Source organism: Lingula anatina, chromosome 7 (genome assembly GCF_051362555.1).
Source record: "Lingula anatina isolate TDL-2025a chromosome 7, LinAna3.0, whole genome shotgun sequence".
Lineage (NCBI taxonomy): Eukaryota > Metazoa > Brachiopoda > Lingulata > Lingulida > Lingulidae > Lingula > Lingula anatina.
The window spans coordinates 2,790,194-2,812,425 of NC_141773.1; the positions used below are offsets into that span (position 1 = coordinate 2,790,194).

At 36.3% G+C, this 22,232-nt stretch overlaps 2 protein-coding genes across 14 annotated transcripts in view; one reads left to right on the top strand and one right to left on the bottom strand.

Moving 5' to 3' along the window:
• LOC106165755 (uncharacterized) lies at nt 1–21,208 on the bottom strand. 10 transcript variants are annotated; one of them, XM_087018693.1, is made up of 17 exons: nt 21,035–21,208; nt 20,049–20,192; nt 19,563–19,750; nt 18,991–19,098; nt 18,538–18,589; nt 16,531–16,662; nt 10,956–11,351; nt 10,637–10,745; nt 7,856–7,890; nt 7,325–7,420; nt 6,773–6,969; nt 3,709–3,865; nt 2,476–2,624; nt 1,912–2,091; nt 1,480–1,597; nt 904–1,094; nt 1–729 (listed from the first exon to the last, which is right to left on the bottom strand). In XM_087018693.1, exons 1-17 carry the CDS (start codon nt 21,045–21,047, stop codon nt 673–675), a joined length of 2,322 nt encoding a protein of 773 aa, XP_086874819.1. In that variant the 5' UTR covers nt 21,048–21,208; the 3' UTR covers nt 1–672. The 10 variants fall into 10 exon arrangements, with proteins under 10 accessions (XP_086874819.1, XP_086874818.1, XP_086874822.1 ...); XM_087018692.1 differs by having other exon boundaries at nt 3,709–3,866; nt 6,765–6,969; nt 7,856–7,887; nt 21,035–21,206; XM_087018696.1 differs by having other exon boundaries at nt 3,790–3,865; nt 21,035–21,206.
• Nucleotides 20,467–22,232, top strand: part of LOC106165757 (leucine zipper transcription factor-like protein 1) — a 10,979-nt gene continuing 9,213 nt past the window's right edge. Inside the window, exon 1 of one of the 4 annotated variants that reach the window (XM_087018701.1) lies at nt 20,467–20,594. Coding sequence is in view for 2 of the 4 variants with exons in the window: in XM_013544095.3 (XP_013399549.1) it covers nt 21,509–21,511 (3 nt within the window). In the remaining 2 variants the exon portion in view is untranslated. Of the gene's footprint in view, nt 20,595–21,419; nt 21,512–22,232 lie in introns of those variants that run through there. The other 3 variants (XM_087018700.1, XM_013544095.3, XM_013544097.2) reach the window with 3 other exon arrangements.

A 22,232-nucleotide genomic window follows, 5' to 3' on the forward strand; every position in this document is an offset into this window, starting at 1 on the left:
TCTATTATTAAAATGTTTTATTTTCTAAAAGTAATACACGTTTCTTATGGCCACGCGTCCCTATAACGAATTTTATATAATATTCTTTATTAGAAAAGTTACTGTCTTCTCTACATACAGACCTAAGCAACAGAAAAATGTACATGGATTGGACGTTGCAAGTCCTTACAATTTACACAAGTGAGACCAATGTCGAACCCAGTATGCAGTTCGGCAATTAATGAATTAATTAAATAATGGTAAGAAACTGCTCTTTTAAAACCTGAACAGTGAGAAAGTCATTTCAAGATCCTACTCACTCTTCTTCAAATGACCTAGGCCAATCCTTCATACGTGGTATATGTAAACAATATCTTCATTGTCAAAAATAAATATATCATAACAATAATAATCTTCCAAAGCAACAGTACGGATTGCTTCATCAAAACCTTTACATGCAACGTTCCCATGGTTTAGTCTCAGGTTGTCATGGGAAAATAACTTAGCGTGACCCCGTTGCCATGGAGATGACCTTAAAAAATCCTCTCTCACGTGTCAGCTATGGTCACGTCAGTATGTCAATATTTTTCTCTGCTTATTTGTCCTGTTTGTTGAGCTTAATTCCGTAACAGCAGGACTACATCACGTTTACCAAGTTCTTCAAGTTGTTTTCTCTCTAATTCAGCTGCCAGTTTATGGTTCTACTTCATCTATGTCTAACGCAGAGAAGACGTTGCCGTCACTGAAATCCTGTAAGTATACGAATGAAGGAAGTTTCATTATAAACAATTTTCAACATGAAGGCACAGGAAAGGAGGAGCGTTAGTGAATGGTGGACCCCCCTCCCAAATCCCCGGACGATCTACACTTTCTCTCTCTCTCTCATTAGTCATTTTTTTACCTCTCTGATCTCTGATGTCTTACCCTTTGCGTCTTTTCCTCAAACTTTGGCATCTCGTCTATCGACCTGGGCATGGGTCGTTCCCTGGTTCCTCTGCCTCTCCCCCGGGGGCCTCCACGACCTCTGTCACTGTAGCCCCGCCCACGGCCTCTTTCTGCGGAATCACCACGCCTCTGTCCCCAGTGTGAGCCACCAAAACCACGCTCCTCTCCCTCTGAAATGGGGTAAGCAACTTATCACAATCTACGGATTAAGGCAAACACCGGCAGCAAAGATATTTTTTAAAATTACATCACAGTGTTTAAAGTAAAAAGTATAAATTCTATTTATTAACTCTCTATCCAGGAAACTTATAAAAAGAAAATGAGCAAGATGTTTTAGCCTTTTGAGAGACATGTATAACTGTGATACTGGACGGTCCTTACATTTGCAAATGACCTATGCTGCAGTTCCAACCTAAAGTAAGTTTTAATGTCAGAGTTATACACAGATCTCACTCTTATTCTACCGGATGACTAAAAGCATTCACTGATTTATACTTTCTCTTTTGGAAGCGGAGTTGACCAAAAATATTTTAAAGAAGTGATATCATTCATTACCTTTCTTATACTGCTGATTCTGTGGTCCGTTCTGCTGTCTTTTGGTATCATTCATAGCGGGACGTCCAGCAGACCAGGCGTTAGGGGGAGGACCAGCGGCTGGTTTAGACTCAGAGGCCTGGAATAAAACAGGAGTGATAGTGCCATTTAGTGAAAAAAGTCTGGAAATATGGCCTTGGGGTTTAGAACACCCTCTGCAGCGATCTCGAATATAATACTTTTGGCACCCAAAAAGATAGAAATCTGAGGATAATCTGAAAAATCTCAACTGATGAAAATAGAAGTTAATTGCTGGATGATACCTGTTTTTATTTGTAACTGGTATGTCCCCAAATCCTCAAAAGTAACAGAAAACTAAAAAGAAATACAAAAGTAATCATGACTCATGATCATATAAATCATGATCAAAATTGAATCTGTAGGTAACCATACCGTTGCTTTAGATCTGTCAGCATAAGATTCATTAGCTTCCACTCTCCTAGGTGGCGCTGCCTGCCTGTCGTCTGCTGACGGTGGCGACTGCTGACTGGGACCCTGGGCAGGTGGCTCCCCCTGGGAGGCCTGTTTTCGTTTCTCCCAAATATTAACAGAAGGAGGGGGTGCTGGGGACACCTAGAACAGATATCAAAATAGTTAGACCTATTTTTTTTTTTCACACATGAAAAAGGATGAAAAATGTTCTGAAAGAGGTAAAACTTCCAACCCTCCCTGAGTCACTTTTTAGGCATACAGAAAAAAAGTACTTGAATGAATCATGGATGAGCTTGCCATTTAGTGAAAAAGTCTTGCCTTGGAGAGAAGGGGGGCCCTGCACTGATTTCAAAAATGATATTTCTTGCTAAAAAAGTTTTAATCTTCTGATAGTTGAATAAATCTCTGATCAATAAAGATTCATTCTTAATTGTAATAGCAATTTTTTTTAAATTCTAGAATGTAGACTAAATTTGAAAACAATAAATGAACAAAAAATAAATTTAAAAATATCACAATACCAACCTTCACCTCCTCCTTTTTAGTAGGAGACTGTGGACTTTGTACAGGTTTACTCTCCTCCGTCACCTCCTGGTCATGACGGTCCGACTCCGACCCCTCTCGGCTACCTCTGTCCTGCCTGGCCCTGGGGGGTCCCTGGGAGCGGGGCATGCCTGAATAATTGACAGGTTGGAGATTATGCTGGTGATTGACTGGCCACATGATGGTGGCAAGGTAAGGTGGGTGCGGGTGTGCGTGCATGCACTAGAGAGAGCGTGTAGGAATGCATTTGTCATTACTATTGTGTGTGTGTGTGTGTGTGTGTGCGTGTGCGTGTCAGCTAGCATGCATGTGCCTGAACATGTGGGTGTATCTAGATGGAGGGACACGTAAAGGCACATCAACTATTGCAAATACATAAGGTTTCTTTTTCAGCTACATATTATTTCAATTATTGGTAGTTCAGCTTTGTTGACATTAACCTTCATAAAACATGACCATACTTCACAGCACTGTACTCCTAAAAGCGAGCTCAAAGCAGTAGGTTTTAACAAGTGCAAAGACACATCTGGTTTAATAGTCAAACATCATAAAATGAAATTATTCAATTACAACTTATCCCAGCACAAGCTATTATCTCTTTGTGTAGGACCAAAATCAAGGTTAAGCCAGTAAAGATAAATGACATTGGCAAAAGAAGCAAACTTTCAGACCGATCATTATAATTTCAAAGTGATCACATTTTAAAAATTTTTCATAGCTGTCATTCAATTTAATTCATACCCATTCTTTATCTTCTTATATTTTTTAATAAAAGCCAATAAAAGTGCAGTATAATAAAGAACAGTGCAGCAAAAAAATCAATTATGTACAATGACGAACTAAATAATTAAAATGTATGCACATAAATTAAGATTAAAGAATAGGAATGGACCAAAAGCACAGAGGAGGCATAAAACTAAACAGGCAGGAACTCGTGTAGAAATGCTGTAGCCAACGCAACCTTTGCACAACAGAGAACTTAGAACACAGCAAACACTGTATATTAATCAATAAAAGAGAGGTAAAGCTTTCGTGAAAACACACTAAAAATTAAAAATTATAACAAACATGTGAACAGAGAAATAATACAAAAAAAAATTGGCACAGAACATTGCCAAAAAAACTACTTCATTCACGGTATTTGTGCAAATAAAAAACACAAGGTGCAAAATTTCCCCTCCTGCTCTCCCCTACAACTTCCTGGTCCACCCCTACCTGGCCTTGGGCCACCTTTCGATGACGAGGACCCTGAGCTCAGCTTTCTCTCTCGCCGTTTATATTCCCTATATTCCCTACCATCTCTTCCGCTATCGGAATTTTCACTGTCCCTTCGTCTGTGCCCCCCGTCGTGACTGCTTCTTCTTTCTTCATGCCTGAAAAATTGAACAGTTGTGATAACAAGGCAGCAAAGCTGTCAAATGTACAGACAAAAAGCAGGAAATAACAAAATAGGCTACTGTCAATTCTGATGTAAAAGTACATTATGTTAAACTGCAAATTCAACATCAAATTTTAATTATGCTCAACAGGTAATACCAATGTAAGTAAAATGTGTAACAAGCATAAGGCTTCAGGCCCATGGGAGTTCAAGTTCACACTTTGAAAATGTAAAACTTCCAGAAAAAGAAGTCAATTAGACTGCTTTTCTAACTCGAGCTGCATTTTAGTCCTGTGTTTCTTTTTTAAATGTTTGACAATCATAAGTAATATGGTTTTCCCATGATGGTCATCATGGCAGCAATACCCAAAATTGTGTTTTCTTCTATTTTGATGCAATATTTCATAATGCTTAACAGCATAAAGACCATCAGTTTTTAATAATAAAATATACCTATCGTGGATTTTCAGAAAATGTGACTAGCATGGGTCTTCAAGCCCAAGGTGGTTCTAAGTCACACCTTGAAATTGCCAATATGTGAAAAATTAAATTTTCACAAAAAACTGATTAACTGCCAGAAAAATTTACCAAATAGACTGCACTGCCTAATGAAACTGTATTTTAGTCCCATGTTTCTTTCCTGCAAGTTTGAGAACAGTAAGTGACATAGTTTTCCTTAAATGGTCATCAAGGAAGCAGTGTTCAAAATAGGGGTTTCTTCAAATTTTGATGCAATATTACATAATGTTTAACAGGATAATAACCATCAATTTTTAATAATAAAATATTAGTATCATGGATATTCAGAAAATGTGACTAGTAAAGGTCTTCAGGCCCATGGAACTTCAAAGTCACAACTTGAAAATGCCAAAATGTAGACAAGACAGTACTGTCCTGAAATGCTTATTTTTCCATTTTTAACAATTTTTTAACATATAACAAAATTAACACTTTACTGCCATTTTTATATGATCAACTAAGAAAATTGATGAGATGGGAAAAATATCAATAGAACAGTGTTTAATGTCCAATTTCCTCCATTCTGAGTTTCTGAACATAGTGAATGAATGAATGAATCTGACAAACTGCAATGATAAGAGTTTATTTCCATTTTTGAAACTCTATTATACAATACATGATAACAAGCTTACCATCATTTTTACATAATCAACTAACAATGTTGTAAAGATGCAGGAAATGTTAAACAAAGACTTTTACGTATCTTATTAGTTAAATAATGAGACTGTTAACATGCCTAAGAATTGAATCTGAGGAAATGTGAAACAAGACAGTACTGTTATGAAATGCGTTTATTTCCATTTTTAACACTTTTTTAACATAAAACAAAATTAACAGTTTACTGCCATTTTTATGTGATCAACTAAGAAAGTTGATGAGATGTGAAAAATATCAATAGAACAGTGTCAAATGTCCAATTTCCTCCATTCTTAGTTTCTGAACATAATGAATGATTGAATCTTACAAACTGCAATAATAGGAGTTTATTTCCATTTTTGACACTTTATTACACAATACACGATAACAAGTTTACCATCATTTTTACATAATCAACTAACAATGTTGTAAAGATGCAGGAAATGTCAAACAAACACTTTTACATATCTTATTAGTTAAATAATGAGACTGTTAACATGCCTAAGAATTGAATCTGAGGAAATGTGAAACAAGACAGTACTGTTATGAAATGTGTTTATTTCCATTTTTAACACTTTTTTAACATAAAACCAAATTAACAGTTTACTGCCATTTTTATATGATCAACTAAGAAAGTTGATGAGATGTGAAAAATATCAATAGAACAGTGTCAAATGTCCAATTTCCTCCATTCTGAGTTTCTGAACATAATGAATGATTGAATCTTACAAACTGCAATAATATGAGTTTATTTCCATTTTTGACACTTAATTACACAATACACGAAAACAAGTTTTCCATCATTTTTACATAATCAACTAACAATGTTGTAAAGATGCAGGAAATGTCAAACAAACACTTTTACGTATCTTACTTATTAAATAATGAGACTGTTAACATGCCTAAGAATTGAATCTGAAGAAATGTGAAAAAACAGCATAACTTATAAAATAATGGCCCGATTATGCTGATTTTCGAACTTGACCTGCGTTTTAGTAAGATTGATTACTCCTGTGAGTTTCATGACAACAGGCCTATCAGTTTTCTTTGAAATGTGTTAACAGTGTTGCATATATGCTGAAAAGTGAAAAAACAGCATAACTACTACAATGGTGGCCCGATCATGCCGATTTTCGAACTTGACCTGCGTTTTAGTAAGATTGATTACTCCTGTGAGTTTCATGACAACAGGCCTATCGGTTTTCTTTGAAATGTGTTAACAGTGTTGCATATATGCTGAAAAGTGAAAAAACAGCATAAATTCTACAATAATGGCCCGATCATGCTGATTTTTGAACTTGACCTGCGTTTTATGAATATTCATCAGCTCTGTAAATATAAAGCCATAAAGTAAAACTGTCTTCCACTTATGGTGTTAACGCTGAAAGTGCACGGCGACGGCGACGGCGACATCGACATGAACGGCGACGACAGACGCAGGTGATGGCAATATGTACAGACACATCTGTGTCTGTACATAAAAAAAGAGCTTACTTTTTAATTTCAATGAATGACATCTTAAGGATGAAAGGACACTCCAAAAACAAGTGGGGACTTTTTCTCGATTTTCTAAAATGTTCATGACTAATTCATTCAATATCTCTTACATACTTAAGGGAGGGGAGGGGGGGTTGACAAGGAAAAAATCTTTCAACAAACAAATGTATTCAACTGTGACTAATTTTTAAACAATTCACATTTGGAAACCTTCAAACTTTTAAATTAAATAAACAAGAACCTGTCTCTCCGCTGCTCCTCCTCGGCAGGTTTGGCCAGTTCATGCTGTTTCTGAAGACGTTCCTCAATCTCTCGTTCTTTAGCAGCAGTGTTCACAGGCTTCGCGCCTCCAAATATTGAAGAGCTCTGCTGAGCTGGTTTTTCCTCCGCCTCCACTGGCTTGGTTCTGGGTTGGAGAACGAGGCGTTTTCTTTCTGCTGGAGCTTCTGCAGATGAAGGTAAGAAAGGTAATATTTAGTGTTTCCCTAGGTTAATAAAATTACCAAGCCGAGGCCTTGATTACTGAAGACAAAATAGTCTGGAATAAAAACAGAGTACACCCCTCTGCCCTGCAAAACAAAATGTTCTGTATTATGAGCCTTTGAATAGTTATGTCTATATGAATACCACAGCATGTATCTTAACCATGTCCTTTCATCTATTATGATTGTAGAGATCATTACCCCCTCCCTTGCTACAAAACATTTTCATCAGTTGTAAACTTCAAAATAACAGTGCACCACTCAATAAACTGTTGCTTCACGCGTGCACGCATACACAACATGTGCATGCAGATCTAACCTTCTGCGGCGGGAGCTCGCTCTTCTGATGGCAGGGGCGCTGAGCGAGGCTGGAGTTTCATACGGGGTCTGTCACCAGGCGGGGCGTCAGCAGAGTCTGGGGATTATATAGAGGGGGATAAGGGCAAAGTGCCCAGGGTGAGGGCATGGCTTGACTCTGATTGGTTCATTAATAAGGGGCCTAAGTATATGAACTACAGGGGGGATGTTTCTCAAAGAAATCAAGAGGCTGCCAGCAATTGTTTTTATATGATTGTTAATTAAATTCCATTTCAATGATTCATCAATAATAATTTTCTTGGCAATTATTTGAATAAAAACTCAAGCAAAAAATGAAAAAATAAATATTGATAATAAAAATATTTAAATAAAAAAAAAAAAAACAAAAAAATAAATAATATATAAATAAAGGTTAAAAATAATTTACTTTTTTTCTTTTTTAAATGAAGATCAAAGTGCAGATGACTTGTTAAAATAAAATTTTTATCACGAAGCTTTGAGTTGATCTTACAACATATATACAGGCACTCACCTCTCTCTGGTTCTCTGTCATCACGCTGATATCTGCTTAATGAATAAAAATAAAATATAAATAAAACAGAATTTTACAATCTTACTTTGAAGCATCATATATGGTCTGATTTTACCACCATTACTATTTTTTTTTAATGAACATGATTATTGCCACAACCAACATGATCATTTTTTTTGTTACAAACAAGTGACAAAATGCCACTGACCATTCTAATTTTTTAAACTATTTATTTTTCAGCCAAACTGCACACCATCACAAGAAATAACAAGGCAGCAAAGCTGTCAAATGTACAGACAAAAAACAGGAAATAACTATGCACAAAATAGGCTACTGTCAATTCTGATGCAAAAGTACATTATGTTAAACTGCAAATTCAACATCAAATTTTAATGATTGAATCTGATAAACTGCAATGATATGAGTTTATTTCCATTTTTGAAACTTTATTACACAATACACGATAACAAGTTTACCATCATTTTTACATAATCAACTAATAATGTTGTAAAGATGCAGGAAATGCCAAACAAACACTTTTACGTATCTTATTAGTTCAATAATGAAACTGTTAACATGCCTAAGAAATGAATCTGAGGAAATGTGAAAAAACGGCATTTCTTTAAAATAATGCCCCGATTATGCTGATTTTTGAACTCAACCTGCATTTTAGTAAGATTGACCACTCCTGTGAGTTTAATGACAATTGGCCCATCTGTTTTTCTTATATTGTGTTTACAGTGTTGCATATATGCTGAAAAATGAAAAAAACAGCATAACTACTAAAACAGTGGCCCGATCTTGCTGATTTTCGAACTTGACCTGCGTTTTCAAAAGACTGATTACTCCTGTGAGTTTCATGACAACAGGCCTAACGGTTTTCCTTAAAATGTGTTTTCAGTGTTGCATATATGCTGAAAAGTTAAAAAAACAGCATAACTTCCCTTAAAATGGCCCGATCATGCTGATTTTCGAACTTGACCTGCGTTTTATGAATATTCATCAGCTCTGTAAATATACAGCCAAAAAGTAAAACTGCCTTCCACTTATCATGTTTACAATGAAAGTGCACGGCGCCAGCGCCGGCGACAGTGACGGCGACGACGGCAGATACAGGTGATGGCAATATGTACAGACACATCTGTACATATTTACTGTACTGTTTGAGAACAGTAAGTGACATTGTTTTTCTTAAATGGTCATCATGGGAGCAGTGCCCAAAATAGGTTTTTTTTCAAATTTTGATACAATATTACATAATGTTTAACAGCATAATGACCATCAATTTTAATAATAAAATATTAGTATCACGGATATTCAGAAAATGTGACTAGCAAAGGTCTTCAGGCCCATGGAACTTCAAAGTCACAACTTGAAAATGCCAAAATGTAAACAAGACAGCACTGTTCTGAAATGTTTTTTTTTTTCCATTTTTAACAATTTTTTTAACATAAAACAAAATTAACAGGTTACTGCCATCTTTATATGATCAACTAAGAAAATTGATGAGATGGGAAAAATATAAATACAACAGTGTTAAATGTCCAATTTCCTCCATTCTGAGATTCTAAACATAGTGAATGATTGCATCTGACAAACTGCAATGATATGAGTTTATTTCCATTTTTGAAACTTTATTACACAATACATTATAACAAGTTTACCATCAGTTTTACATAATCAACTAATAATGTTGTAAAGATACAGAAAATGTCAACCAAACACTTTAACATGTCTTATTAGTTAAATAATGAGACTGTTAACATGCCTAAGAATTGAATCTGAGGAAATGTGAAACAAGACAGCACTGTTCTGACATGGGTTTATTTCCATTTTTAACACTTTTTTTAACATAAAACAAAATAAACAGTTTACTGCAATTTTTATATGATCAACTAAGAAAATTGATGAGATGGGGAAAATATCAATAGAATAGTGTTAAATGTCTAATTTCCTCCATTCTGAGATTCTGAACATAGTGAATGATTAAATCTGACAAACTGCAATGATATGAGTTTATTTCCATTTTTGACACTTTATTACACAATACACGATACCAAGTTTACCATCATTTTTACATAATCAACTAACAATGTTGTAAAGATGCAGGAAATGTCAAACAAACACTTTTACGTATCTTATTAGTTCAATAATGAGATTGTTAACATGCCTAAGAGTTGAATCTGAGGAAATGTGAAAAAACAGCATAACTTCTAAAATAATGCCCCGATTATGCTGATTTTTGAACTCAACCTGCATTTTAGTAAGATTGACCACTCCTGTGAGTTTAATGACAATTGGCCTATCTGTTTTTCTTATATTGTGTTTACAGTGTTGCATATATGCTGAAAAATGAAAAAAACAGCATAACTACTAAAACAGTGGCCCGATCTTGCTGATTTTCGAACTTGACCTGCGTTTTCAAAACACTGATTACTCCTGTGAGTTTCATGACAACAGGCCTAACGGTTTTCCTTAAAATGTGTTTACAGGATTGCATATATGCTGAAAAAAGTGAAAAAACGGCATAACTTCCCTTAAAATGGCCCGATCATGCTGATTTTCGAACTTGACCTGCGTTTTATGAATATTCATCAGCTCTGTAAATATTAAGCCAAAAAGTAAAACTGCCCTCCACTTATCGTGTTTACAAGGAAAGTGCACGGCGCCGGCGACGGCATCGGCATCGGCATCGGCATCGGCATCGGCGACGACAGACGCAGGTGATGGCAATATGTACAGACACATCTGTGTCTGTACATAAAAACTGGGGACATTTACCTGTCAGAATAGCCATCTCTGGACCTAGGACCACCGCCATAACCTCCTCCCCTCTCATCTCTGTTATAATTTGAAAACCCGCGGCCACCCTCTCTTCCACCACCATAGCCTAGAAATACGGGAATTGAAAATTATGCAATTTGTAAAACACATACTTCTTTTTATGGATTATCTGTTCATTAATTGATAAAAAGTGATGCTCAGGAAGCTGTTGGGACTATTGATTACTTTCAAAGAGTTACTTTTCCTTACACGTGGAAATCTGATTTGACAAAAAAAATTTGAGAAGAAAAGCAAACAATGTTAAGCAGTGCCTCACCTCTGTCTCTGTCACCATATCCATCTCTTCCTCCGTACCCCCCTCCTCCACGCTCTCTGTCGCCATACCCCCCACTCCTATGTCCATAGTCTCCATTTCTATCACCATAACGATCTCCATAGCGATCACCACCTCTGTCACCATAGCGATCTCCACCTCTGTCCCCATAGCGATCTCCACCTCTGTCACCATAGCGATCTCCACCTCTGTCACCATAGCGATCACCACCTCTGTCACCATAGCGATCACCTCCATAGCGATCACCTCCTCTGTCACCATAGCGATCTCCTCCATAACGATCACCACCTCGGTCACCATAGCGATCACTGTATCTATCACCAGGTCGGTCATCTCGGCTTCCATAGCCTCCAGATCTTCCATAACCACTGTCTCTATCTGAAATGGTCAACGCAATACTAGCAAAAATATTTCACTACTTTCTCCATTGAATACAGTATTAGGCACCTCTGCACAAACCTGCCAATATTATGTCTCCAAAATAACCAATGAACTGTAAGGCTAAGAAATCAAATGCAGGACCAAGGAACGAAATCAAAATTCGTTTCACCTTAAAATTAACTTTGGGTAATGCGGAGTGTTTAAAGGATTTATGGAAGACAAGGAATGGAATAAATACTTCTTCAAGCTCCTCTGACACTTATAAAGTTATAAAGATGAGAGAAGTAGTTTAACAATGTCACATTCCAAATAACTCAAGTAGAAAAATCTGTGTTGGACCAAGCACATACTTTTGTATAAGAAGGATGGATCACACAAATTCAATCACCGCATGCAATCACAACAATTTCAATCAAATTTTTTATAGCACAGACTTCCAAGCAGTTTCAATCATACTTCATGGGTTAATTACTTATGCCAAATTTTTCATACATGAGCTTCACATTACATCTTGCTAAGATTCTTCAATTTCAAGCCTTCAAACATGCACTCTAACATTCTGCGTCAAGCTTGCCTGGAGTTAGTACACCAATCACAAACACACGTCTTAAGACGAGCTATCTAAATTTTGTTGTCAGGTAGAAGAGCACTTTCACATCATCAGCAGACTCATCTTACGTTATTGACTGACGTGTAAAATAAACTTAAAATCAAACATTTGCTTATATTGACACATGAAAAGGGGTCATGTTTGAAAATTTGAAAAAAGTAAAAAAAAAGTCCAAGTGGGTTCTGATATTCAGACAGACAATTGCTTCCCCTTTGAACACTTTTTTTCCAGAAAAAAACACACAATGATAAATGTTTTATTCAAGCAAACCCAGATATATTGTATAAATGTCAAAAAAGTTAACTTGATTAGTACCGAATACATGCAAAATACATTCTGTAGATCTGGCTTTGGCGCAAAGAAGCTATCCAAATTTAACTCAGGAATCCTATACAACCCTGAACGAAAGAGCCTTTGACAGAAATAATATCAGTTCAAAATGAGGCCATTTTTTTCAACTGTTTGTCTGTTTATTACATGTATACAGCATAACATTTCATCAACAAATCCAGCTGTTCTTCTATAATTCAAAATGGAATCCATATTATATTCCAGGTGCAATGAATTATGGGTATGGCACACATCAAAACATGCTCAAATACAATCTCTACTGTTAATGAGCAATCACATAAATGTTTTAGGTTTTATTCCACAAAACAATGATTTTGATTGAAGACATTCAACAAGCAGGGCAGTGGTCCATTCAAGTCCATTCAAGACCGTCAACCGTGAAACCTTATGTATGGAGATATCAAGCCAAAATGCTCCAAATTATAACAGGCCTGGGCAAAAATGACTGGATTTCCATTGAGATGAAGGCCAGGATGACCCAAATGCAAAACAGATACAGGCCAAGATGACCCATATAGTAAGGAATAGGTCAAGATGTCCATTTTCTAAGAAACAGGTCAAGATGACCTATATTCAAAGAAATAGGTCAATATGAACCACATTCAAGAAATGGGCCATGCCAACCCATATTCAAAGAAATAGGTCACAATGACCCATATCCAAAATTGGTAAATCTGATCCATGTTCAGCAAGTTATTTCGATCAAGGCATATCTAACCAAAACACAAACAAGGATCATTATCACACCTCAAGATGCACTAAAAGGGTTTCATGTTTCTAGCCACATGCCAAGGGTATACCTCCATACCGATCCCGCGACTGACTACGTCTACCGTCCTTACTCCTACCGTAATCCAGCCTTGGAAGGCTTTCACGCCCTGGAAAATATACGGAACACTCTCCCTAGAAGTGTGAACTCCAGAGCTGCCAGTTGTTTCAAAGGTGATAAACCTGGTCATGTTATGGTGACTTATACTTCTTGCATGGTATCAATAAATGCTACTTTTTGTTATTCTAATGTAAAAATGTAACAAAACTTCTATTAACCAAATTTCTCCCATTAGCTCTTATTTTTGTCATTGCTTATTAACTCTTATCTGCAACATACAATAAAACAGGCGTTTCTACAACTACCTCCTGCTCGGCTTGGAAAGCTTCTATCAATCGACTGATTCCTTCCACCATATCTATCCAAACTCTGATACCGCTTTCCATAATACACATTTTGATGAACACGCCCACCAATGGATCTATCCAATGACTGATAACCTGACCCATACTGAGGCTCAACGGACGAGCCCCGAGGACCGTAGCGCGTGTGTGACCTATTACGTCTTTTGCGCCCCTGAGGGATCTCAATTGAATGTCCCAGCTTGTCAAGTCTGCCGCGGGAACGATTTATGTGTGTGCTGGTGGCATCCTCGTCAGTCGTGTAATCAGTAGTGTCGCCCGTTAAACGTAAGGGGCTTAAGAACGCCAGGCCTGATTTTGACTGATCTATGCTGCTATGCCTTATCCTATCACATTTCTGTAGTATGTCGGGAGCAATGTAATAAGGATTGGAAGGATCTGAAATTGTACGTAAATTCTGCCTTTTCAACATTCTTTTTCAGCTTTTGATCAGATACTTTTCTCTGAAGACAGAAAAGTCTCATAAAAGTAATATTTTACCAGAAAAAATATCATTTTTGTTTTTTGCAAACTTTCTATAGCTAACCATTATTTTGCACTTTTTTGACACGAAAGCTAAATCATAATCATGCTGTCAGTTTTCATTTTCACAAAACGTAGGGCAAAATAAACCATCCAATGATAATGCAGCTGTAAGTATAAACCACATCTAAACCACACAAGGAATGGTAGAAAACAAGACAAAACACTCAGCAATCAGGTCTCAGTTATCATTCAAGGAAATCACTGGGCAAAAGCAGATCAGCGGCAGGGCTTTGTTTAAGTTTAGGCAGTGGGAACAAACCATGCCAATATCAATCATGCAATGAGGCTCCGTTCACATGAAAAATCTATTTTCTAAAAATCTATTTTCTATTCGAGGCATCTTGTGATCACGGTCTGTGCCCTGAATACCCCGTGGCTTAATTACTGGCAGCACAAGCCAGTTACTTCCAAAGCTGTAATTAATTCTCGGCTGCACTCGGAGTGATCACAAGATACCGCGAATGGAAAATAGATTTTTAGAAAATAGATTTTTCATGTGAACGGAGTCTGAGTGTAACCACAGATTGCTTGAACCCTCATCTATATGCACCACTGACATTAAGCTGGACTAGGCTCTTCTATGGGCAAACACCATTATGAAAATACACCGATTTCATACTCAACTCCAACAAAATAATGCTGTTTTGTGTATAATTCCTCACTATTCTGACGAAATATTATTGATATCATTTTGGGCTTAATTCAGAGAGACCATCATTTTAGTAAGTTATTATATTGTATTGTGTTGCTTTGTATCACAGTGTTGTGTTGTGTTGTGTTGTATTGAGTTGTGTTGTTGTGTTGTGTTGTGTTGTGTTGTGTTGTATTGCAGTCTGCTATGTTTACCACTGGCCTGACTACCGATGCCAGTAAAAATTGGACCGGGCCAGTGAAATATCTGAAAAACAGTCAGTAACTGGAACTGATCAGGCTAGTGGATTGTTTCAGCTGACTAAAAAGTACTGTACACTGATACAAACATCTTTAGAAAGCACATCCACTTCAATAAACATGCTCCATCAATCTTTCATACTTATATGTATTCATACTTCGAGCACAGAAGATGCATATATGACCCCATTTCCATAGATTTTAGATCGACCTATCCCTGTGGGGAGCCTCACTAAATTACTGTCAGCTTAGCCGGCTTAAGCATCTGTCCTGCCTACTAAAAGCTGTAAGGCGGTAATTAACTATGGTGGGCGCTCGGCTGACTGCAATTTAGCGTGAACCCCCAGGGAGTTAGGTCGATCTAAATCTAAATCCCTGGATCGATCTAAATCTCTGGGAATGCACCCTATGTAACAAGATAGTATGTCAAGCCTTTACAGTAAATTAATAAGCAAAAGCACCGATTCATGTTATCCAACCCACTTGAATGCTTGCTGAGCAATCCCCACAAATATCTATTCAGTTTCTAATCAGGAATTGAGTGGCAAGCTATTTAGTGGGTCACCATATTTGATCCGCAGATCTGTTAGTCTGCTGTTCTCAATGCGCTCCATGATAATGTTACTAAAGCTGGTTAAATAATTTAGCTATTTCTTTCTTTTTCTAGAAACAGGATGAATATTTCATTCCATAGAACTACCACTGCCACATTGTGACTCAAAGAAAACCAAATTTTGGGACTAAATTCACCTTGGAATCTGGACCCTAATCACCAAACTTCTCAAAACACCAAAACATTCATACCCATTCTTAGCAATGCCAATGGTTGTTTACAGCATGCTGTGTCCATCACACCTTAATAAACAAAGCATTTATTTATCTGGAAATCTCAGCCCTTTCTCTTTTATAACGCAAAGCATTACGTTATGGCCTACGGACCCACTTCTGACTTCTACATTTCCCATTTTTACCATAATGAGTGAAAGTCACCAGTCTTTGCCATTATAACTAAGAACTCATAAGTGGGTTTATAGAAAGTAATTCTGTGAAAGTTTTTGGATATGGTAAATCATGGTGAATAGAGGTAAAAGGCTGATATATCAGACTAGTTAATTTTTGCCATATTATAAAGGATGAGCACTCACTGTCTGCTATCACAGATATCACAGGGAGGGGAACAGAAGATGTTAATACAGAAAGAAAACCAAACTCCACCAACAACCTGCCCCTTTTTTTATGTTTCAAACCAAAAAATTCTGCATTTCTTCAAAACTTTCTTTTTTTGTGAAAATAGCAGTATTTCCATCCCTGGATATCACTGCAATCTAAAGCAGTTCTGAGTCATGCACTCTCAGGAAGTCACAATACAGGTTTGTTTTGAGATGATTCATTTTAACTACTTAATTCTCTAACAAGGTGAGAACTTTTTTATGGAGAAACCCCTTGTTAACTCCATGGGCAATATTCTACATCTAATACAAAATCCAAAAATTAAATCATTTATTTGGTCTAATGTTACATCTACGAATCTCCTGAATGTCATCCAACACAGGACCTACGCTGGTCTACCAAAGGTGCATTTGTAAATTCCCCACCAGATTTCCTTACCATCAAACCCACCACCGCCACCTGGTGGTCCGCGGCGCCAGTCGCCTTCCGTCCTGTCGGGATCTCCGCCTCTGTCCTGGTCCCGTCTGTCTCTGTTCCCGTATCCGCCTCCTCCACGCCTGTCATCATCTGCTGAAAAGATTGGAATAAAACAACATGACACAATGTTGATGTCTTAGTATGTCTTGTTGACCTTCTTTTATTTTAAGGTCAACATAACACAATGTTGACCTCATAGTATGTCATGTTGACCTATTATTGTAGGGTCAACATGACATAATGTTGAACTCAGCAGGCTGCACTGACTTATCAATTTATAAGGTCAACATACCATGATGCTATCAGGTTTGCCAACAATTTTTTTAAAATTATTGTTGATGTACTTTGGACATAATATCTCCTTCCATAACACATATAAAAAGATTGAATCCCTAAAAATTCCTTCAGAGGGATTTAATTTAATATCAATTATATTTCAAATACTTGGAGAAAAAATGCTCGCTACATATCAGTTAGAGTACGAAACCAAACTTTCACAATGGGCACTGACATCCCCGCTCAGAAATTACATCACAAAAACTCTATTGTTGTCTAACTCACATGTCATTATTGTGTACAAAAGCCCTCATACTGATAACACTTCAGCAATTAACAATGTGATGCTTTATGTGTGTGACTTTCTTATCTACACATAAATAACAAGTTGGTAGTTAATGTGAAGTGCATGCAACCTCAGAAGTGGTATTCATACCATTGCTATATTCAATACACATCTATAAAATAATCATTAACTGGCCCTATACAATCAGCTGATAAAAAACTACAGGTATTACATAAAGCTGTTTCTATATACTATAACATAAGGATGTTTGACATACTCCGAAAGCAATGACTCACGTTGCAATCCAATTATAGTGACCTCCTACACCATGACTGCAGTGATGGTTATTAAGTGAGATAATTTATCTTGTCAATTAAAAGATAATTGAAAACATTTTCTCACTAATTTATCATTGATTCGTTGAAAGATAAGTCACTCTGCCAGCATCATTGTGTCTCCCTAAAATACCTTTATCTACTTGGTGCCATCACATCTGATGTTTAAAAAATTCAACCGTTTTCATGTCATCAATATTCATGCACTCGGTTCTCCAAAAGCAGCTGCCTATTCATCACCGACCGCGTAATTTCCTCCCCAAGGAGAACAAGACAAATCAATCCATTGTTCTCTGATATGACTATGACATAATGCTTGTTAAATTATTAACGTGTGCCCAATATACTAAATATGGGATTTTTGATTTTAGAGTAATTTTGTACACTCCAAACTACAAATAAATAAATAAATAAATAAATAAATAAATAAATAAATAAAGAAGCAAACAAACAAATTTTGGGAGCGATTTATATGTCAATTGATGTTAAGTGATAGTAAGTGGTGGCAATTATTTTCCTGATAGTGCTCCAAGAATCCCACAACGTTAACCCAATACCATTAACCTGCTTCTAACCTCAATCAACAAATGAGTTATTCTTAACTAATTAAATGATAGGGTCAATTACTTTAATTAGCTGTAGTTTCCAATTCAAGACTGGCTAAACATGAAGCTGCCTGGAATCCTACCCCATGGGTGAAAAACTTTGACAATGTTATACATGCACTAACTTTGAAATATCTGTCCAACATGGCTTTGCTCGTTAGATGATGTCAACAATTATTCAGTGAGTAAATTTCTTTAAGCATCAGCTCCTTAAATACCACAATTGACAGCTACACAGCAGTTGTTTTCAATGGCATTTCTTCAATAATTATCTTTTTCATATGAAAGATTATATATCATTATCATACACACCATCATCTTTAAGGTCTATTGTTCTTACAAACCTTTGAAGGAATTCTTGAAAGGGCAATTCTTAAGTCTATTAAATTTTCTTTATATTGAAAATTGATTTACATTTCATAATCATTTAAACCTTTCTCTCAAATGATTATCATTCTTCACAGACCTTTCTGTGACCCGCTTGCCAGATCCACTCGAATCTTTCTTCCTCGCAGCATCTAAAACACAGAAAAGACAAAGATTAACTCTCACTTTATATCACACGATGTACAAATCCATGTAGGAACACTTTGTCAGCAGGGATAACTTCTTAAAATTTATTTCTCCTCTGCTTCAAATAACATTCAAATTGATAATTCTGAAATATTCTTAAAAATATGAGTTCCCTTACTAAACAGTGACCAAGGTGCAAGGTGATACATGCATATAAATAATCATTATTATTAAATCAAATGCATCAATCTTGGATCTAAATGTGACAAATTACATCATAACCCCTGTGTACAAATCATATTCATGCAATAACTTTATATTGAACAGAACCCTTATAAAATCTACATGTGAATAATTTAGGCAAACATACAAAAAAGAAGGAAAATAAATTAATTAATGATCGCACCTCATCATTCATGGCTAGGGCCTCTATTAACATCTCTCTGTCGGGAAACTCTGCATAGCCAAAACCTCTTAACCTACCGCCATCAGAGGGGAGACGAACGTTTAGCACCTGGAAGAAAATAAAATGAATGGTTCAAAAACTAAGCAAATCAAACAATACGACTGGAAAAAGATACCATTTATCTGTATGCAACAAAGTTTAGGTCAATTCTCTTGTGAATATTCAACAAGGGTTTTATTCTATTTGTTTATTTATTATTTTTTTTATAGATAATTTTGACTCTGTAGTTCTTTGCTCATTCTCCATTTGCAGGTCTGAAGATTTTTCTTTCTCTTGTAGATTTTATGCCCCTAAACATGAAAATATAACTATCCCATAAAACACAGATTGCAGAATGGAAAATCTTACCAAAACAACTAAATCAAAGCTCTTCAGTGAAAGGTTGAAATATCATTTCTCAGATGTAAAACAAAAAGGAAAAACATATAAAAATGACTTATTTCTTTTAGCACCATTACACAAGGGAAAACTAAAAAAAAATTCACCTTACTTGAATAGCTTTGGGTACCTACCCCCAGTTTAGCAAAGAACTCTGCAATCTGCTCTTCATCTATGTCATACGGAAGATTCCCAACATAAGCTGTGAATGGGGGCTCTGTGGGCACGCGACTCATGTCAATGTTGGGCCCCCTCGCGGCACGTGGTGCTGTTGGGAGCACAACCTTCTCCGCAGGTCCTCCATATGTATAGTCACTGGAGTCTGTAGAAAAAAATAATCATATCTATAGCCTGATCTCCACTTGAATAAGTCTGCATTATTCTTTCAGCAAACTGTAATAAGGTATATATATATCTATACTTTAGTGCTTACAGGCATGAGTAATATTGGAATTATTGTACTACAATTTATATTTCACTATGTTAAATATATGTGGCAATTTAAAGGGCACCACTGGTTTGAAATTGACTTGGATGGACCACCTCCAACAACTCCATTTAATCATGAAAATAAAAATGAAAATAAAAAATAACGAAATGAAATGTATTATTATGTTTACCATTTACATCCTCGTCGTCCACAATATCTCCCCAGTTAGAGCTTGATCCAATAAGGACCGTTTTGCCAGACTCGGATTCATTTTCATCAGCAAGAAATGCATTCAAGCTGATGGTCTGTCCCTTCTTCTTTCCTTTCTTTTTATCTGCAATTGAAGGAGAAAAATATTACTCAATAGTAACAGTTTTCCATTCTACATTGTATCTTATACTAACCCAAATTATGCTTCATAAATGGTTATTTACATTATGATGGAAATTATTATTATTCTAAGGAGCATAACCTACAATGAGCAATTTATACACTAAAATAATTCTATATCATACACAAAGAGTGATATTAGACTTAACTTATCCCATATGCCCCTACCGCCCCCCCCTCCCACACACACACACACACACACACACACACACAAATATGGTGTTACGAAAAGGAAAAGAGAGATGGGAGACAGCAGATGGATAAACTTCACGAACATCTGTCAAAATATATTGTTGCATCACTTTGAGGAATAGTCATCACCAGACCCATCCCTAGATCTTTCAAGGTAAAATTCTCACACAAACTTTTCTTTATCGCCGCCTGCAGTCAAGCGATTTGGACAATATGTTGGCGTTCGCTGCCAGCTCACCACTCGTTAGCTGTATCGTACATGCAGAGATTCGTGTTTTTGATCACGCGAACTTCCAGAATTTTTCTCAATATTGCAGGACAAGATAAATAATATTATGTGAAATATGGTGATTAATATTTTGGCAACAGCGATCAGATTTCAGGAATCGGGACCGCCGCCCCGACTGGCCTTACAAGGTTAGGAGTTGAAGCGATGAAATCATGGTTGCGCTCTCTTTAGTATAAAGGTTTTTAACAGAATCATGCTTTAGCCACGATTATCTAATGGTACGGTACATTTAATGGTTAATCACAATTTAACTTAACTAATTATTTGATGAAATATTGTGAAATATAAACACGTGTGATGCTTACCCGTGGAAGCCATCTTGGATTCCGTCAATGCCCGGATGAGTGTAATTTGTTTTGTTTGCTCAATATGGACGCTGCTTTGGAATAATGAACACGAAACAAAATGTGAACAATTGTTAAGGTTGATATTATCTTAACAAATTATCCCTTAAAAACAGGAGAAAAAATAACATGCCAAAAACGTTCCCAAAATGCATTTCGGACTCGATTTTATGACAGGAAGTCCAATTCCGAGCAGCGACTGACTTTGTAAAATTAAACCACAACTCTTGAAGGCTATTGATAACATTGTTACTGAAGACATGAATCCATCATTACTTCTCTTTAAATATTTCATGCTATTTAATTGCTGTTTTACTTTAATAAAAGATATAAAGTTTTGCAATTTGACCTCCCCGTTTTTAGCCTCAGCCTCGATTTCACCGAGGTTCATTTGTGTACATTGACATTAACATTCCGCTTTTGAAATAAGCAAAAATGGTAAGTATCTATGCAATTTTGCATGCTCCATAGCTTTTATCGTCAAGTTTGGATGTGCAAACAAGAAAAGGATACTTTGTCGATTTACAACGGTATTCGTTTCGAACATAAATTAATTGTAATTGCAATACGCCTGGCAAGAATTTTTCATTGCCGAATCACGCGAATGTCGCTTTCTGTTTCTCACCGTGTGACTACTAGCACTGTCAATTTTTAAGTCGTTGAAGACGTTTCAGGGCGTATTGAAGGGGTAAAGCTGGTGAAGTAATAGTTAATTAATGCGAGAAATACATCTGTCGTCAAAATAGATGTGCCATATATCGATGGTGAGGAGTAGGACTTTTTTTGGAGGGGGGGGGAGCTGCAAATTGCAATATACAAACTGGTTTATTATTCGTTTCACAGAGGATTTGCATTTCGCTCCCAGTTACGTAATATTAATTTAAATGATATTAATGCTGCATTATTTCAGATTTTCGTACCTGCGCTGTAGACTTGTTAAATACATCACATTCTAGTGATAAACTGTACATATTGTACAATATATTGATTGGTGCAGTTAATTGGCTAGTAATGCTATGAACTTATGGTAATTTATTTACAGGGAAGTAACCCTAAGTGGATTGTTTTTATACACGTATCACTTATAAGCAAAATATGTTCAATCTAAAGTTTAGATTAAATAAAAAATGAGGGAGGATGTGTATAGTTTTTTTTTTTT

What these genes read in the sequence shown, in the direction of transcription:
- LOC106165755 (XM_087018690.1), bottom strand. An exon ending in GAGGAGCAGCGGAGAGACAG is followed by an intron (nt 3,867 to 6,764) that starts GTTCTTGTTTAT and finishes TCAATTTTTCAG; the next exon opens with GCATGAAGAAAGAAGAAGCA. An exon ending in GAATCAGCAGTATAAGAAAG is followed by an intron (nt 1,095 to 1,479) that starts GTAATGAATGAT and finishes ACCCCATTTCAG; the next exon opens with AGGGAGAGGAGCGTGGTTTT.